Source organism: Melitaea cinxia, chromosome 26 (assembly GCF_905220565.1).
Source record: "Melitaea cinxia chromosome 26, ilMelCinx1.1, whole genome shotgun sequence".
Classification (NCBI taxonomy): Eukaryota; Metazoa; Arthropoda; class Insecta; order Lepidoptera; family Nymphalidae; genus Melitaea; species Melitaea cinxia.
Genome location: NC_059419.1, coordinates 5,094,551 through 5,113,357, shown reverse-complemented (window position 1 = coordinate 5,113,357; position 18,807 = coordinate 5,094,551). Strand labels below are relative to the sequence as shown.

General features: G+C 31.5%; 1 protein-coding gene across 1 annotated transcript; it reads right to left on the bottom strand.

Moving 5' to 3' along the window:
• Nucleotides 1-1,723: 1,723 nt before the first annotated feature.
• LOC123666583 (protein zerknuellt 1-like) lies at nt 1,724-11,078 on the bottom strand. Its single transcript, XM_045600686.1, has 7 exons — nt 11,035-11,078; nt 6,904-7,028; nt 5,201-5,355; nt 3,525-3,567; nt 2,869-2,992; nt 2,643-2,787; nt 1,724-2,505 (listed from the first exon to the last, which is right to left on the bottom strand). Exons 2-7 carry the CDS (start codon nt 7,026-7,028, stop codon nt 1,817-1,819), a joined length of 1,281 nt encoding a protein of 426 aa, XP_045456642.1. The 5' UTR covers nt 11,035-11,078; the 3' UTR covers nt 1,724-1,816.
• Between the last annotated feature and the right edge of the window lie 7,729 nt (nt 11,079-18,807).

The window sequence follows — 18,807 nt, the reverse complement described above, 5'->3', positions numbered from 1 at the left end:
ATGTAGTAAAGTTGAAAATATTAAAAATAATTTTTTTATTAACGACTGTTTTTTTTTTGTGTAGAAATTTGTCGGCAAACGAGCTATTAACGTAGCTTACAGATGTCTGCAACACCAGAACCATCGCAAGCGCGTTGCCGACCCTATTCTCAACTCCGCCAGAAGCTCTGTTCACCTTACTCACCGACATGAACACAACACTGCTTGAAAATAGTATTATTTAGCTGTGATCTTCTCTACGGTCGAGGTACTACCCCAGTCGGGCTGCCCCATAAATCGAGCAGGAAATTTCCTACTGCGCCCTACCTCAGTTATTTTCAAATAGTTTTAACGCAGTACCTTACTCTTAAGTATGTAATTGAATAATAACATTTTTTAAATAGAAGTATCTCTAAGATCTCTGTTCTGTATCTATTTTACTACTAGGATAGAAAACAAGGGTTTGGTTTGTCTGATGGTAAGCGGTTACCGTAGCATATGGACACTTGGAGTTCTAATAATCTTACTCATTACAGAAACACAAAACTGCTTAAGAGTTGTAATCTTTAAAGGTGATTAGTTCTGTAAGATCTCAATCTTCTCCTGTCGGAGTACTTAGAATTATGTGTACCTAAGTTATTTTATGCAGTGTCCTACATCAACTGGAATTGTATTTTTTAAATATTGTTTATATATTCAAAAGACTCCTGCCGAACATCCAGACGGCACTGTGTCGTCAATAGATTTTGTGTATTTTCTGCAACCCTTTTTAAAAATAACCTTGCGATAACAGTTATAAAACTGTATAAGGGCTACCACTTGCCCAAATTTAATTGATTTATTCTTGGAGTTATTAAGACAGAACCATGTGAAAACTGGACGCAAAAAAATCAGAAGTCATGAGTTGGCATCTGATAAGGCTTAAGAGTTAATAGAGTAGCTTTAATCGAAACAATCGAAAAAAATTGTCACCACTGGGAAATAGTTAATAAATTGTACCAAAATATCTTTTGGTTTAAAGAATGTGTAATGGTAACCCTAACCTATATAGATTTAATAGTTACGAAACAAGTCTTGACTTCGCAGTAGTCGCTTAAAAAATCGTTAACCGTTTGACCTACGTTAGTAATGAGGTTTGATGGTATAACATGATAGCAACCCAATGCGGTAATACATCGTGACCGTGGATTATTGGATGATATATATAATATATACGGTAGCTATTTCTAAAACATACACAATAATCTTATGTCTAGATTAGGGCATTGACTTGCATTAATATTCATTATGGGCGGAAATCGAACTTAGTAACTCAGTAGCTTAAATGCCCGTTTTTTGTCTACTGCGCCAAACTAACCTATTAAACTTTTTTTATCAATATGTACCCCAATTTTGACCTGTATTAAAGAAAAAATAAATTAATGGTTATAGTCGATATATTACTAAAGAAAGGGAATAAAAATAATCTCTAAGTTTAAAAATATAATTTACATATACCAAAAATCTCAACTAATAACAAATCTATCGATCATAAAAAATAAGGTTTATACTCTAAAACTGAGTCTAAAATGTAAAATGTGCTAATTTACAAATGAAGATTCAAAAAAGAATTCATTCCAAACTTCTAAGTAACTCTCGCAGTACTAAGTAACTATGAGTACGGAATGATCATCTCGAAACTTTGTAACCGAAAGTTTCCTTTCAATTCTGAAATCCTAATTATGGGAATGAATGAAGCACCATCTTGACTAGATTCGTTTATTTACTTAACAAAAAAAAAGAACATTAAAAATTAACGTACTTAAATCATTACGAGTAAATATATGACATATGGTAACTATATATTGCTTTCGAAATTACTTATATTAACAGCCACGTTGTTGTCAGTGTCCAACAAATGGCAGTCTTCAAAGTCGTTTCGTTTCCCATCGACCTTCTCAAAGTTGTTCTTACAGAGAAAATCATTATCACATACAAATTCATTTCGACCATCTTCAATCATTGAATCGTCGAAACTTGATTGCCTATACCGTTTTTCATTTTCACTATGATAGTTCTGATATCTTTCAATTTCAAAATCTGGAGAAATCGTCTGACCTTCAGTTACTGATTCTTTACCTAAAATATCTTCTGGTTCCATAGACGCTTGGATCGAGTTTGACATTTCGTTGTATGATCTCACATTCTCATTTTTCACTTCATACTTAACCTCTGCCATTTCTAAATTATCACGATTTTCCAAAAGTGGTTTTATGTTCATTAAATTAAAATTCGGCATCATTCTAGTATCCCAAGGGTTTTGAGCCTGATGGTCAGACGTCGAAGCTTCTAGGTCTAACTGCGTATCGTCTAACTTTTTGAAGGAACCTAGATTATATTGTAGTGGTATTGAAAACGATGGTAGGTCAACTTGGCTGTTCTGTCGAGTTGGTAACGCTGATATCTGTATGGCTGTTTGCGTTGTTTTTGATATGTAGCTATTTTGATTAGATGTGTCCGCTAAATTGATAATTTGTGATGATGACACTAAAAGATAAAAACAGTTAAATTAGTACTCCTATATATGTGTACATCAATCTAGTCATTAACAGAAATAACGAAAATTAATTCTAGAGGAATACAAAATTAATGGGTTTCAAAATAATTATAGGCTGAATTCCTACCAGGTATAGTAATGAAGTCTCTCATCTCAAGAGCCAGAGCTGAAGGAGACCTAGGATCTGGTGACCTGGTGGATCGCGGAGGGTACGGTTCACAGCCAGCCTTCTGCTGTTTACGCCATTTCGCGCGACGATTTTGAAACCATACCTGGAAAAATAAAGGTTTATAATAAATTTTAATTTAATTGAGATTTAAATATTATAGCTAAATAAGTAATAAATTACTCACTTGTACTCTAGCTTCTGTAAGATCTATCCTCATAGCCAGCTCTTCTCTAAAGAATACGTCAGGATAGTGGGTCTTATGAAATGCTGCTTCCAACTGTTCCAACTGGACATTTGAGAATGTTGTCCTAAATATAACACGTATATTAGAATAAACTAGACGAATAGAGAAGTTAGAAAGGGAAGAATAATGGCTTACTATTAACTAACCAGATTTAGTATGTGGTTAGTACAACGAGATTCAGACATGATTGGAAATTATACGGACAGTTCATCGTAGCACAGCTAGTATGTAGATGTATGTAAGTTAATAATGTGTATACGTGGGTGCCTTTACGTGACTCAAACTGTCAGAAAATAATCCACTTAGAATACAACATCAGTGAGTTTAATTAAATAAAAAATTAGTATTCCCTATTATGAACATTATACGTTTAACAGAAGATATTCAAAAGATTATTTCTTATAAAATACTGTAAAATCAACGTCTTGTTGAAATATTCTAATACGAAAATAAATATATTAAAATGTAAATAGATATTAATATAACGTCAATATTCAAAATTTCACACTATACATATCATGATTATTACTACTTTGTTTTCTTATTTTTGATTAAAAGCAAATTTAAAACAATCAAAATACAAATTTTGTCCATACCTGTATCTTCGCTGTTTACGTTTAGGGATGTCATTCTTTGAACCTGGAATTAGATAAAACTTTGTTAAAATTTATTGAACTTTAATAATAATATTTGATTCGACAATGAACCCATGCTTGCTTATTACTTATTACGTATGTTGTCTATATGTGTGGAGTGTGTTTGTTTATATCATTTCGATGGCTCCTAAGTATACTGAGTCAACTAACAACTTTTGACTATTTAATTTTTTTAAGATATTAATAACATTTACTTCATTTCCTATCTACCTATGTAACAAAAAAATAAAGTTATTAGAAGTAGAGTTGACTTAGTATACTTAGAAGCCATCGATTTATTATACGTACCATTAAAATTCACGAGATTAGTCGGGGGAAACGCGGATACACTCAATTCCATGTTGTTAAATATTATTTGTTATATATGTTTATGTTTGTATGTGTATGTTATTTAGGTTCCAGCTTAAATTACCAAATTTTCGTAAAATTGAAAAGTAGGCATCGTTATATTTCCGTTTATTTAAGTGAGAAAGTTGGAAGCCTAAAATCTGCTAATTTCCTATTTTATGATATACGGCCTCTTAAATGTGGAAGTCACTGCATGTATACACCAAGCGTTAATCATGTAACGTCATAACTTCATAACGTTATATAAAATTCTCCGTGTTTTTATATATTTTGTACTAGCCAATACATAGGACGCTAGATATCAATAACCCGATTAAAATGCAGTTGGTAAACAAAAATATTTTTACTAGTTGAGACTATTTCTTTTGACCTCTTTGATGTAAATTTCTACTTATTAAACTACAAGTGAACAATTAGCAAGCGATCTACCGCCACCAATACGATTATAATCGAGTTTGATAATCAGCTTGACAAAGCTACTTGTGCAGTCAAAACAAATGGAAGTGAAGAAAATTAATATGGTTAATTTGTAACACATAAAATGCAGTTTTAGATTAAGGTTTAAAGAAATTCATTCTTAATAAAACAATACAATTGCTTGAGAACAATATTACACAACGGAGAAAGGAGGTTATTCGTAATTCGATACCTAAGGTGATAAGAAGGCGTAGTAGATTATAATACTTTGTAGGTAATAAAGAACTTTTACATTTCATTTGTAATTTAATACAAAATTATTAAATAAAGTGGTAAATTAACAAGTTTAATAACTTGTTATAAAATAATTAATAATAATAATTTAATAATAATTTCTTTTCTAATAATTTTTAAACTTTTGGTAAAATATTTCCCTTAAGTATGTAAAAACGTGAATGTAATGTATGGCTAGTATAAAGTGCGAGGTCAGCGCGATTATCGTAAATTGCTCGATTTTAGCTAATAGGTCCTCCCATTTACCAGTTCTACTTTTTAAGTAAGTACATATAAATAACAACGTACGCTTAAACACTTTTTAACCGGTATTAAAATATTTTCTTAATAAAAAAAAAAAAAAAAAAATTCGAGCAGGTTCTCTATTCGACTGTATTTTTTCTCTATCTTACCTCATAACTTTTTACTGGGTAAACAAATTTTGATAATTCTTTCTCAGTCAAAAGCTGGTACCTGAGATGTGGTCCCATTTAAATTTGATGAGTAGTTTTAAAAGTATCCCTAATAATGCTTAAGTTTAATTTTTCGTTTGCGATCAAACACAATTATCTATTAGCCTGAATAAAATAGAATCTTACTATTAGGTGAATATTCTTCATCGTCTTCATACTGTTGGTTGTCACCAGCCTCCTCAGAGGGCTCCTGGTTTGACGTGTACGTGTCATTGACCTCTGTCTCAGGACGCTCGCAGAGTACCGATCCGGGACCAAGACTGTCATTTAAATTAAACATTTAAATTAATACCTTTTTCTTTGTAATTAATACAGAAGTTAAATTTTATTTTATTATTTTTATAATTATTTTATTGTATTAGATTATAGTATATATCGCGATGTAACCTTGTATCGAAGCTACATGGCTCCCCAATTTCAAAACACAGTAAGGGACAAATTTTTCGAAATAGATTTTATAGCATTTTTCGTTCCAATGGTGTAAACATATATATATAGATATATTAAAAAAAATTGTCCATTACTGTGTTTTGAAATTGGGCAGCCGTCTAATTTAGATATTTAATTATAAGATTAACATAATGAGTTATCGCATAAATTGCTTTCTTAAAGATACGATCACGATATTATTATGTTCATTATTATATTTGAATTTTTTGAATTTAATATGCTGAACGAGGTATTTTTTTTATTTATTTTTTTATTTTTTTTTTACACAATACACACGGTCGTCTGTTCCTAAAGTAAAGCAACTTAATGCTTGTGTTATAGGTAACAGTCAACTGGTATATAACTACATTTTTTTTCGATAAACATACTTATAAATAATACATATATAAATATATAAATAAATATATATAACACCCAGACTCGGGGTGGGAATCGACAACCACGGAGCAGAAAGCAGGGTCACTACAAATTGCGCCAACGGGCTAGTCATTTTATTATAATATACTTATTACCTATATCTATTATTATATTATAATGTATCAAATTTAAGTGAATGTTTTTGTAAATTAGATAAATAATATTAATTTAAAAAAAGTTGGTATTAATTTTTACGCCAAATAAACCTAAATAAACAACTCATTGGTTATCGAAAATAAGGTAAGTAATTGACTTTATTAAATCAATACTATAACTGTTATATTGTGTACTTACAATTACAGCTATATATAAAATAATTACTTTTTTAAATGTATTTTGTGCGCCAATTCATTGTCTAGTCTATCGACTATACTTTTTTATAATAATAATAATAATTTTCTAGTCTATCGACTACACTTTTTATAATAATAATAATAATAAACGCTTTACACTCAACGGATCTCCCAGTAGGATTTTCTCCTGTGTTGGGGGTCCAGAAACATACACAATACACAAACACAACGGCCAGACCACGACTAATATCTATATGGTCGATACAAATGTCTATCGTGAGCGGGAATTGTACTCGCGACCGCTAGCGTAACAGTCAGCGCTATGACCGCTGCGCCAACGAGAAGAAAGAGATTAAACTGAGGAAAAACTTCAGAGCTCTCAGAGTACGTTATTTAAGATCTATATAATGGCTTTATACACTTACGGTATAAAGTGTACTAATGAACGAATGAAACAACTTTTTCGAATTTTAAATGGTATCCGAAACGTCGGGCATTAAAAAAAAGCTTATAAAACAATATACGAAAAAAATCAGGATCACAATTTTAAGTTTCACTTTATTTACAAGAATGCTAATGATAAATTATAAAATCAGCTTATAGTTAAAAATTGTGTAATGAAATAAAATAGGATTTTGTGATAAATACCCATTAAAGAGATTCGGTATATTGTAACAGAAGCTGGTGGTAGGAGATACGTCGTCATTCAATATGGCCGCCGAGTCAAAACCAGAGGAGCTGGCGTTGGCTTCACGATCTAATGACTCCTCCATCTGAAAAAATGATTCATGTTATATGTTTTCTTATTAAGTTTCTTTTTCAAAACAGCCTGTTGCACTAAAGGCTTGCTATACATACATCTTAATATATATAAATCTCGTGTCACAATGTTTGTCCTCAATGGACTCCTAAACCACTTAACCGATTATAATAAAATTCGCACACCATGTGCAGTTCGACCCAACTTAAAAGATAGGCTATATTTTATTTTGATATATTATGTTATTATTATATTTCAGAAAAAAATAAGGTGATACGAAGTTCGCCAGGTCAGCTAGTATCCTATAAAAATTAATCGCCAAAATACGCGTTTGCAAAAGTCACAACTAAATAACACTGCTCTCAAGGAACGTTCTGTTCATGTGGTGAGTTAATTAGCCAGAATTCCTGGGGAAGGTCAGGGGTAGGGTCGGCAACGCGCTGATCATATTCCTGGTGTTGCTAGCGTCCATAAGCTAGCAGATACCATCAGCTTACAGTCAGGCAGAACGCCCGTACGTAGCGTACTTTGCCACGTTTTTGTAGTAAAACATTTTCTAAATGAATGTAACAAACTGGGTAATTCTTTTAATTTGTTTTGCTGTATTAAAAAAAAGGATATTACATTAACGAAAGAAAAAATGTGACGTTATGAAGTTCGAAGGGTCAGTTAGTATGTATGTAGAAAATCGATTCTTATTCATGACAAATGGTTGTATACAATACAGTCGTACATAATAGTATTCGTTATGAATATTTATTGTTTGTTTGATTTATTAATATTTTATTATTATGCGTGTACATTCATTACAGCGAACCATTTTTATTTATATGTAATAAGATCTATATTAATAAAATAAAATTTAAATCAAGAGTGTTATTACACACCATTTATCAAATATATATGTTAGTATAATCTTTAATATACAAATAAATGTCTGAAAGTACACAAAATATGTCATCGATTTTTTTTTATAGAGGTGAAGTTTTTCCTACAAGAGATATTATAGCAATATGTAGTATATTTTTGATAAAAACTAAAGTGAATGAAGACTCAAGCAAACGCTAGTCTTATAGGCAGTACTAAACTACTGCAGTCGAAACTAAACAAGAGTGTGTTCTAGTAAAATCAATGTTTCCCTCGAATAACTTATCGCGTGCTTGCCACTATAGATTAAGTTCAACTTTCGTATTAATTATGCGACATTTATAAATACAAAACTACACGATATTTTTTTCTTACATTTCTTACGTCAGTTTATTTAGTATTCCATAAAAAAATAGTCTTTGTGAAATAAAATATAAATAGTTTAAAAATGCATACAAAATGTATGGAAATTACATAAAAAAAAGAAAAATCATTTTAAAGCTACTGAACATATGATTTAATGGGGAATGTATACTGTGATAAGCATGGTTAACATGTCCCGTAGATTTTTGTTAACATACAACTAGTTCGCCAACAAGCCTAGGGCATACCTAAGGTAAGGTAATGGGTAAGCGGGCGCTCTACCTATAGGAGCCTGCAACGCCAGACCATCTTGCGATGCGTGTTGTCAACCCTACCCCTGACCCCTCCCCCCCAGGAGGTCTGGTCACCTTACTCACCACAGAAACACAACACCGCTTGAGAGCAGTATTATGTAGATGTGATCTTCTTCTGGGTTGAGGCAATTCCCAAAATTTCCTGCTGTGCCCTACATGAATAAATTTGAATAGATTTCTATTTTGCTATTGATAAAACAAATATTTTTGAAATACGAACCAATTATGGTAAAAAAATACAACGTAAGGAACCTAATAATAATTGTTTTAAGAACCTAATAGTTTGACCTATTACGCAAAGAAATATAAAAAAAAAAAATTAAAAACTAGAACAAAAGAATACTTTACAAACACTGTTGAGTCTCGCCTCTGAACTCATAATAAGTGCAGTAAATTAGTACGAATTCATACTACTATTAAACTCTTTTACTTATTATGAATTTTATTAAATTTACTTCGTTAAATCTAATGACTTTTTAACTGTATGTATATCAAGCTACGCTCTGATGTAGTGGTGCGTGTAGTCGCCTAAATACCAACGGTTTTCGGGTTCGATTCTCGCTCGGGATGAATATTTGTATATGAACAAATGTTTATTTCCGGTTTGGATGGTGTGGATTTTGGATCTCCCCAGTGTGCCTCGGAGAGCACGTTAAGCCGTCGGTCCCGATAGTTATTATAAATACCTAATAGCGATCTTTACTTATAGTTAGGAATATATCCCCCCCCCCCCCGCAGTGGTGCAGCGTGGTGGATTAAACTCCAATGCTTCTCCTATACGGAAACAGATCTAATTTTAAACAGTGGGACTTTACGGTCTGATTCAATCAATTAACCAGTAACACTCTTCTGTAATAAAAATAAAATTCTCAAAATAAAATAAAATTATACGTAATAAGCGTATGCGTTTCAAACGATTATACTTTTTACATTGATATCGATCGCAGAAAGACAGACTTAAAGACAGACCGGAATCAAATATTTGTACAAAATATAAATATCCATTCTGAACGGGAAAACGTTATGTAGCCTTTCTCGGGAAATGAACTATCCGGCAACAAAAAAATAAAATAAAATAATAATCAATTTGAATCAGTAGTTAATGAATTACTAGATTAGCGGGTTCAAACAAACAAACAAACTCTTCAGCCTTATAACATTAGTATAGATATTTATCGACGCGTCTTCAATTTTATAATATTGGTATAAATATTTGACTATCCAGATAAGGGATACGCGTTCGAACGCATTTATACAATTGTAAGAGGTATTTGTCTGTAGAAGTCTCAGTGATTCTTATACTAAAGGTTTTGTACCGCTGTAATTAATAAGGATATTGTTAAACTTTAAAGAAAAGTCATCAAATTATAAACACGTATATTATTATATAATACTTATATTTAAATAGGTATCCACGTAGTCTACTTAATTCTTGTTCATATATTGTTTCATTGATAACAATTATAAACATTAAAAAATAAAATTGAAACGTCAAGTAATTACATTTCAATACTCAAAACTTTATTAAATATTTTTTCAATTAGCTATCGTAAATATTTGTTATCAGACAATAAACACGGAAGGTGATTGATCGTCATTATGCACGGCGAGCGTCGACGACTACGCTTAAATTGAATTAAATGCCTATAATTTAGTTAAGTTTATTAAATTACTACTAAATGAGGATAATTTGTGTTTTCCCATGCAACATTCAAGACAGTTTTGTTAGTGCGTTCGCGGCCGCGCGGCGTTTCTTTTTCGCGCCAAAACTTTGACGTTTGTCATTCGTTTGGAAACAATAATAACAAGCTTATAAGCTAAAAAGTTTATGAGAAATTAACTCAAGAATTGAAGATAATTAAAAAAGTTTATTGTTGTTTTGAAATTGGTAGTGGTTCCTGTGCTATTATTTTTTTCTTTGCGTAGTGCAACAAAAGAGTTTTGTTACAGTGTGTGTGATAATTAATGATTTTTAATTAAAACTTTAAAATTAATTATTTAATGTATTTATTGCCTAATTTTAAATTATTTACAATAAATTACTAAATAATTTTGTCAATAAACCAAAATAATTTAAAAGAAAAAAAAATCTAGTTTTTATTTAATGTAAGTATAAAACTATTTAATTTACCAAAAATATAATTTAAAATAATTTCAATAAATAAAAAAATAAATTAAATATACAAAATATCTTTAAAAAAATAAACAAACAAAAAATACATGGAAGTAACCATGTTATTTAATTCTAAATATGTGGTCTTATAATTGTATTTAAAAATGTACAAAAGGTCACTTAAAACATGCACTAAGATTATTAAAAAAGTAATTTAAAAAATCACTATAATTGTCCATTATATATGGTATGGGATATTATTCCTATGCTATTCACCCATCATACAACCCACTAATTAGATATAAATTAATTAAGATAATTGATAGAAATGACAATGTAATAATTAAATTAAATAAACTCACCGTTAGTGATGTGTTTCCATGTTTTATAAACGCCTGATGGATGTAAAATCGCGTCGAAGGCGGCAGCTATTGTCACGTGGTCGGTTGTACTGAAGCGACGGAGGATCGACTGACAGTGTTGGAATAGAGATGTGAATAGACTCGTACGAATAGATTTATTTTTGCTTGAAGTAAAACTTCTATACGCACGATTGACTTGAGGAGTAAGCTGATGAATGGGTGACGAGAGCGTTACGAAAAGTGTGATCGGGCGAAGAGACGGGAGTTAAGAGGGAGATATAAGTTAGTGAAAATATAAAGAGACAGACTTACGTGTCGTATATTATTGTAGGGGTAACTAAAGAAGTTTGACTTCAGCCGTGTGGTCTAAGGCACTCGTTTTTTATTTTATTTTATTGGAGTTTATTCCTAAAAAAACTATATAAGGCACGCGGTAAGAAAAAAATATGGGAGTGAAATTGTGTGGAACAACAAAACAGTAATAACGCTGAGAGTGACGCTGGGAGTTACACTGGGAGTTAATTTACAGCGATTTTCGGTATTTCAAGATAAAGGTATAATACAGTCCCAGCATTTACTGTACCGATACAAATATCAAGCGCTAATTAATAATTATGCTTTTTATTCTTGTTTTTTAGAATTTAAGTTTTGTTTCATTAAGTAAAATTTGATTAATATAATATAACATTTCAAATATTACCTCCAGTCGCTTCTCGCAGCTGATACACACAGACTTTTTTCGTTTTTTGACCATTAGAAACCTGGAAGAAAGAAATTAAACTCTTGCTATGGAACAGAAGTTATAAATTTTGACAAAAATTATATTTGGTACTGTATTTTTATAAGGTACCAGTTTGAATAAAGATAAAAGTGATCATATTACTTCAAACTCCAGTCTACCGCAGTCCGCTGCTGGACATATACCCCACATCCCAAGTTTACGCCAAATATCGCAACTCTCCCGAATACTCATCCAGTCTCCGGCAGCGATCTCAGATCGTCGTTCTGGTGTGTCAGAGGAAGTACTACACTGCGTCAACAAAAGTATGTTCTTATTTAAAAAAAAATGAACAAATATCTACTCAACGTATTTTTGTCCTGCCTAGAAAACCAATGACGTTTACTACGAAACCTACATAGTATAGTACGTTACGGTGCTAAGCCAAGCTCAGCTGGGGGAGGCGGGCGAAGAAGCCCTAACAGTGCCATGTATCGCTGTCATTGCGGCTTTGACTTCTGGGATGATTCTATTGGTGTTATTGTTTTGAATCGAATATTTTTTAGAAATAATTACCGATTTCTAAGCTGTTTTACAATATGGCTGAGTAATAATGTCGAAATTGCAGGATAACAGTATCCTGTCTTAATCCAGATCGTCAATTTTTTTTTAAACAACAAGGTCGGCAAACAAGCGTACGGCTCACCTGGTGGTAAGCGATTACCGTAGCTTACAGACATCTGCAACAATAGAAGCATCGCAAGTGCGTTGCCGACCCAATTCGCAACTCTCCCCAGGAGCTCTGGTCACCTTACACACCAACAGGAATACAACACTACTTGAAAATTGGATTATCTGTGATCTTCTGTTAGGTCAAGGAGTACCTCCAGTAGTAACCCTAGTCGGGCTGCTCCATATTTTGAGCAGGAAATTTCCTGCTATGCCCTCAGTTATACCTACAGCTACAGCTTTATACATACAGAGCTACATCACAATTAAATATTCGAGTGAACGTGTACATAACTGTCTAAATGTTGTAGTTGTAGTATAATATTTATCGACCCTCTAAAATTACCTTTTGATATAAATAGGGTAATTGATATTACTAAATAGTTTTTTAATGTCAGGGTCTTATTTCGATATTACTGTTTCACCCCCTTCGGCAGTCACTACTTACCAATACGCAACCACGTGCCGTAGAGAGAGAAAGAGAGAGAGAGAGAGAAAAGAATATGCTATGTTTTAGAAAAATTCGTCAAACTCTTATAATTGAATATGAATGTAAAAATTAAAATTAAGTAGCAACTTCTTCCAGAAAACATAATATTAAAAATGATGTGTAAAGAAAAGGTAAGTAGTGCATTTTTTTAAATAATTGTCATAGCATGTTGTTCAATAGCCTACGTAACTTTCCGACGGCGTAAGCTACTCATCAATACGAATGGTGATATTAGCCATACATATCTGGTACATACATATGTGGGCTTACCCACTTCAGCAGTTTTCAAACTATCGATTATAGTTACACAATAAAGTACGAGTGTATTTTATTTGCATGTAACACAATATGAAGTAGTTATCTTAAAAAATTAACATATAGAAAATAAAAAAGATAGATAAAAGAGTCGACCTTATCGCTAACATAGCGATCTCATCCAGTAACCCTAGTAAGAGAAAATAAATCGAAATGAAACCCAGATATACAAATATTATTACTATAACTACAGATTATAAAACAAAGTCGCCCCGTCTGTCATTCTGTGTGCGATAAAGTCAAAAACTATTGATTGGATTTATATTCAGGGAATCACGAGTAAGGATTAGTTGTATAGTTTGCTAAGGTTCTGCGTAAATTGATTAAAAATAAATTGAAATGAAAGAAATTAAAATGCAGGATTATAGCTGAGTCGATTTAGTGGCGCTGTATTTCATGTAAGATGTTGACAATGTTATATTAAAATAAAATTTTAAAAAGTAACTGCGTAGTTTCTTGTCGATTCCTCTCTGCACCATCTACATTCCGAATCTGTGTTAACTTTTGCTGACGATTAAAATTTTAATTTGTAAAGTGATAATTCGAACGTGCTTTGGAAGCCAATTCGATTAAAGTTATTTTTGATTTTGATTGATATATGACTACTTATATCTAAATATTAAATGAAGCGACCTAGAAGCGTTTATCGAAAATCTTTTAAGATATGTATATGAAAACAATGTATGGTGATATTATTCACTTTTTATATATAGGTCTAATTGTGAAAATCCATTATGTGTGCGAATTCACTGACGCGCAGCTCGGCGCAGACTTGACAGGAGAAATTTAAATTGAAAAAACCGTGACTTGGCAAATCAGTGCCTGAAATGTCCACTACACACAGTGGAAACAGTTTCCGGAGTGGAACGGAACTGATGGGACTTTCAAAAAAATATATGAGCCTAAGCCATACAGGAGTCGAGCAACTTGTGGTGCCGAGCGGAGCGAATGAAGTGACGCTACATTTTAGTTTACTTAGCGATATCACATCATTAACTACACACGTCATTGACATTGTTTGTATTTAAAACGGATGAGGTTTTTAAAATGTTAAAAATTCCGTGTTTATGGGATACTACACTTCACTCCGCTTTAATGGAAACACCATTTTTAACTGCTCTTCTCCGCTCCACTCCACACAACTCCACCTTAATGTCAGTCACTTACTCCTACGTTGGGGATCCGGAAACACACAAGCACAAACGCCCAGACCACGACTAACTGTATGGTCTATACAAATGTTTTACATGAGTGGGGATTGAACCCGCGACCGTTAGTGACATAGTCATGATAAATCTATATTAATATACAGATGCCTTAAAGAAGACACAATATTCGCGTAATTTGCTGTCGAGTAATGTTGTAATTTGTTTGTTATCGCGTAATTGTAAACTTTGACAAATAAATAATTTGTCATACCGAGAAACCTCCCCGATCTTCGAAAGAATTGGAACAAGATTCAGAGAAGAAATGTCCTTAATATCTTGTACTTTACAAAGCATCAATTTGCATACCCTTAATACTAAACGTATGGCCCAAATAAAGCACTTATTCCACAGATAATTCATACTTATCTCGATAAAATTTTATGTCTACTTCTCGGGCTCTATCTAGCAACCGTTTCAATCTTAAATAGAGTTCCTCTTTTGAACACCCATGAACAATAATATCGTCAAAAAAAGTCAACTCCATCTAAGTCTTCTAGAATCTATCTAATCTTAGAGTGAAATACTTCGCTAGCAAAGCTTATACCATACGGCAGCTGCAAAAATTGATACCGGCCGAATGGAGTGCCAAAAGTACACAGATCAGTGCTTTTGTCGTCAAGTACAGCTGGTACTTTCCGAAAACCAGACCGAGCATTTATTAAAGTACTTAGCATCATAAAGTTTAGTGGCTATCTCGGGAAGCGTCGGCAAAGAATAGTGAACGAGACGGATGGCCTGGTTGAGTGAAATAAAACAACAAAAACCATCATGAATGTTAATTCATATTTAATAAATAAATACATTTTCACGTTTTTTTTAAAATAAAACTAATGTAAGTGACTTAGTTGTAGCAACTCTCAACAACATTATGATACAACGTACAGGGAGACGCTGAACGCGCTTATTGCTTATCACTACATAATAACAATTATCAACTAAAAATATATATATTAGACAAACTCTAAAATATACATACAAGTTACATAAGTTAGTACGGTATATATTACAGAAAAAATAAACTATTAAACTAAATAATTAAGTCCCATGTCACACTCAGTTCTTCTCCTTTAATACATAATCTGTGGCGTTTAAAAATTAGTCACCATGTCCTTATCTTAAACAATAATTCAAAAAATGTTACTTTTTTGTCATTAGCTCAATGTGACACAGATAATTTATAAAGTTACAGATAACATAAAAATCACGTCTTGTTTCATTTTAATGAAAAATAAATAAATATATAAAATAAAACGAAATACTTCCAGAGATAATATACAATTTAACGCAAATACACACGTTCATTGGAATAGTACGTGAACACAATCAAAAAATACATCTTTGGCTTCAAGCGAAATTTACAAAAGCAATACAATGACCATTCCACACAAACTTTAAATGCGTTCTAAATACGACTGAAAAAATAAAATCCGTTACAAAACTGTCACTTTAAAAATTGAGCCGGCCTAATTTTTGTCATAATTATTTCACATATATTTTAGCTGATTTCTCGGTAAAGCAAAGGTTTACTATTTAACTGTATGTCTGGTATCATATTAAATCTAAGTACATTTCATAGTTCGTATTTAAAACGCAAGATGGCGTACAAACTCAATTATCTACCGAGAGATAAAATGCGTCTCGCTTGAAATACGTATACGAAGTAATCAAAAACAATTTCACCTCGCACACGATATTAAAAGTTATTACGTTATAATAAAGTTCAAAATCCAACGATGAAACAATTGATCAATTCCTTTTATATTAATGCATTACTCTAATTATAGAAATAGCACAAACATGGATTTTTTATTTATTTATTAGGAATTGAATCGGTCACAAAAAATTTCCATTATTTACTTGAATAATATTTTTAGTGTAATTTGACAAGTCACTATCAATTTTAAGCGCAAGGAGAAAGCACAAGACTGTTTAAATCTTTTTTTTTGGTTTCTGTTAAAAGAATAACTTTATTACATTGTCTCAATATTAGTAAAATTTTTGTGACCATATCAAAACCCCTTAGAATATTATATTCGAAATGAAAACTTACAATATACGATTAATATTGGAGATTCAACAGTAAGATAATTTGTTTGGACAGAACGTTCAGATATTTATACGGCACGTATACATGAACGTACTTTTGTACACGGACAATGTGCTGAAGACAATCTTAATAATAGAAAACAAATTAGCGACATCGGTGTAAAAGAATATAGATTTAAAGTTATTAAATTAGGTATTTGAAATTAAGTGGAAAGAGAAATTAATTCTATAATGATGATGATAACGATCCCACCTCTAAGAACCATTTAGACATTATATTAATATTACCATTCAAACAAGTTATATACCCTAAGTACATATCCGTAATATCATACTACCCCGAACCTTAACGCCCACGAAATAAGAGTCACAATCGAAGTTAACAAGTCAATTATTTGTCTATCTACCCACGTATCAAACAGTAGAAACAACAAGCCTACGTAATCGATACAAAGTCAACATTATTAACTAATTAATTTAGAAAAACTTTAAAAGTGGGAGTACAAATTTCAGTCGATCTCAGAGATGACGTTACCTAGGTTATATATTAGCAAATGCTATTCGAACCCTCTTAGTTCTAAATATAAGGAAATTATCCAAGTTGTTAGTTTAGCCTTTTGAAAGGAAAGACATTTTTAAATTATTATTTTTAAGAGGGAATATGACAGGTTCGCAATGGTATACCATTTTTTTGGCGTAAATTGAGGGTTTTCATTAAAGTTTATAATAATAATAAAGTTTTGAATGCTCTAAATAGGAGGAAGTGATACGATTTGGTAAGTAGATTTATAAAATTAAACGGTAATAAAAAAACGTTTGGTAACAATGTCTTACAAAGTAATTAAATATTTTAAAGGGCATTTGGAGAAAATTTCAATTTGTTTTATATAAAGTAAAGATGCGTAAATAAGTGAATGTTCTTTATAAACTGGTTTACTAAATAAAATATTGTATAAAAAAGCCTAGAATAGCAAGTCATATTTAGTACAAAAAAAAAAACAGTGCGTTATTGTCAAATACAACATTGTACGAAAGAGGATTCAATATAGGATACATCCCGTTATCTAAATGGACAAGATATTTCATTTGGCATAGGATTAATATATGGACAGAATCTTTACAGATTCAATAGAATAAAGGTCATTAAAAACTCTATAGAATGAATTTGTACGGCTTCAATCGCCAAAAGGCTATTCGAGAATGTATATCTACAACTTTTCAACAATAATTCGTATATATTATATTTATATAATTTATTTATGTGTTACGATAAAATGCCTCGTGCCGAAAGAAACTTTAAGATTAATGTGATATCTATTGTATCCTATATTCTGAACGTATGTACAACTATTCTAAAAAAAAGATAAAATTCTTTAATTTAATATTAACTTTTTTCATTTTAAATAAATGAATCTTTAATACTTCTTGACTGGTAACGCGCAATGGTTTCTAGATAAAATGTAAGTCGATATTAAACAATTATTGAATATTATTACCGATTTCATTTAAACTCTATGCTCGAAATTAATTAGATCATTTTTTATTTTATTATTATTTTTGCAAAATAATCGAATTCGGGTTACATAACCCTGTCACTATCTACGGTATCATACCAACCATCCAAAAGTTTTCCGAAAATAACATTCTAAGAAAACTTTCACCAAAACGTGGCCCCATTTTCTTATTTAATCCTTGTTGTTAATTTCGTTGTTATATCCGAAACTCTTCGCAATATATATTTCTTGAAATAAATCTTATATTACGAAAGAGTCGATACACGAAGCAATTCGAGCGAATTGTGTCAATTTTTATGCAATAGAATGCACGTAAAGTCGAATGTAAGTAATATATCGTTGGCACGTTTAGTACAACTAATCCGAACATTGAATATACTGTACCCCCGCATCCTTATACCCTGAATTTGAAACATCCACCGTGTAATACTCCATAAATCCTTTCCAAGTATTGATATATGTCCGAAAATTCATAAACCCTACGAATGAGATTTCTAATAATAATTATTCGCTCTCAAATACAACGAATAATCGCAAAAACGTTAAGATTTATTTAATGCACTTAAATAAAGTCAACTCCCGTTTTGACGGGATTCGAAATTATCGTAAAGATGGCACTTAAGAAAACCCGAACTAGCTAATATCAAAAATTACTATTCGGTTACAATATAATAGCAAGATATAAAATCAATTAGCAATCTTATTCAATATTGATTACTAAAAGCATTATGAATTCGAAGTAGTTCGAAGATA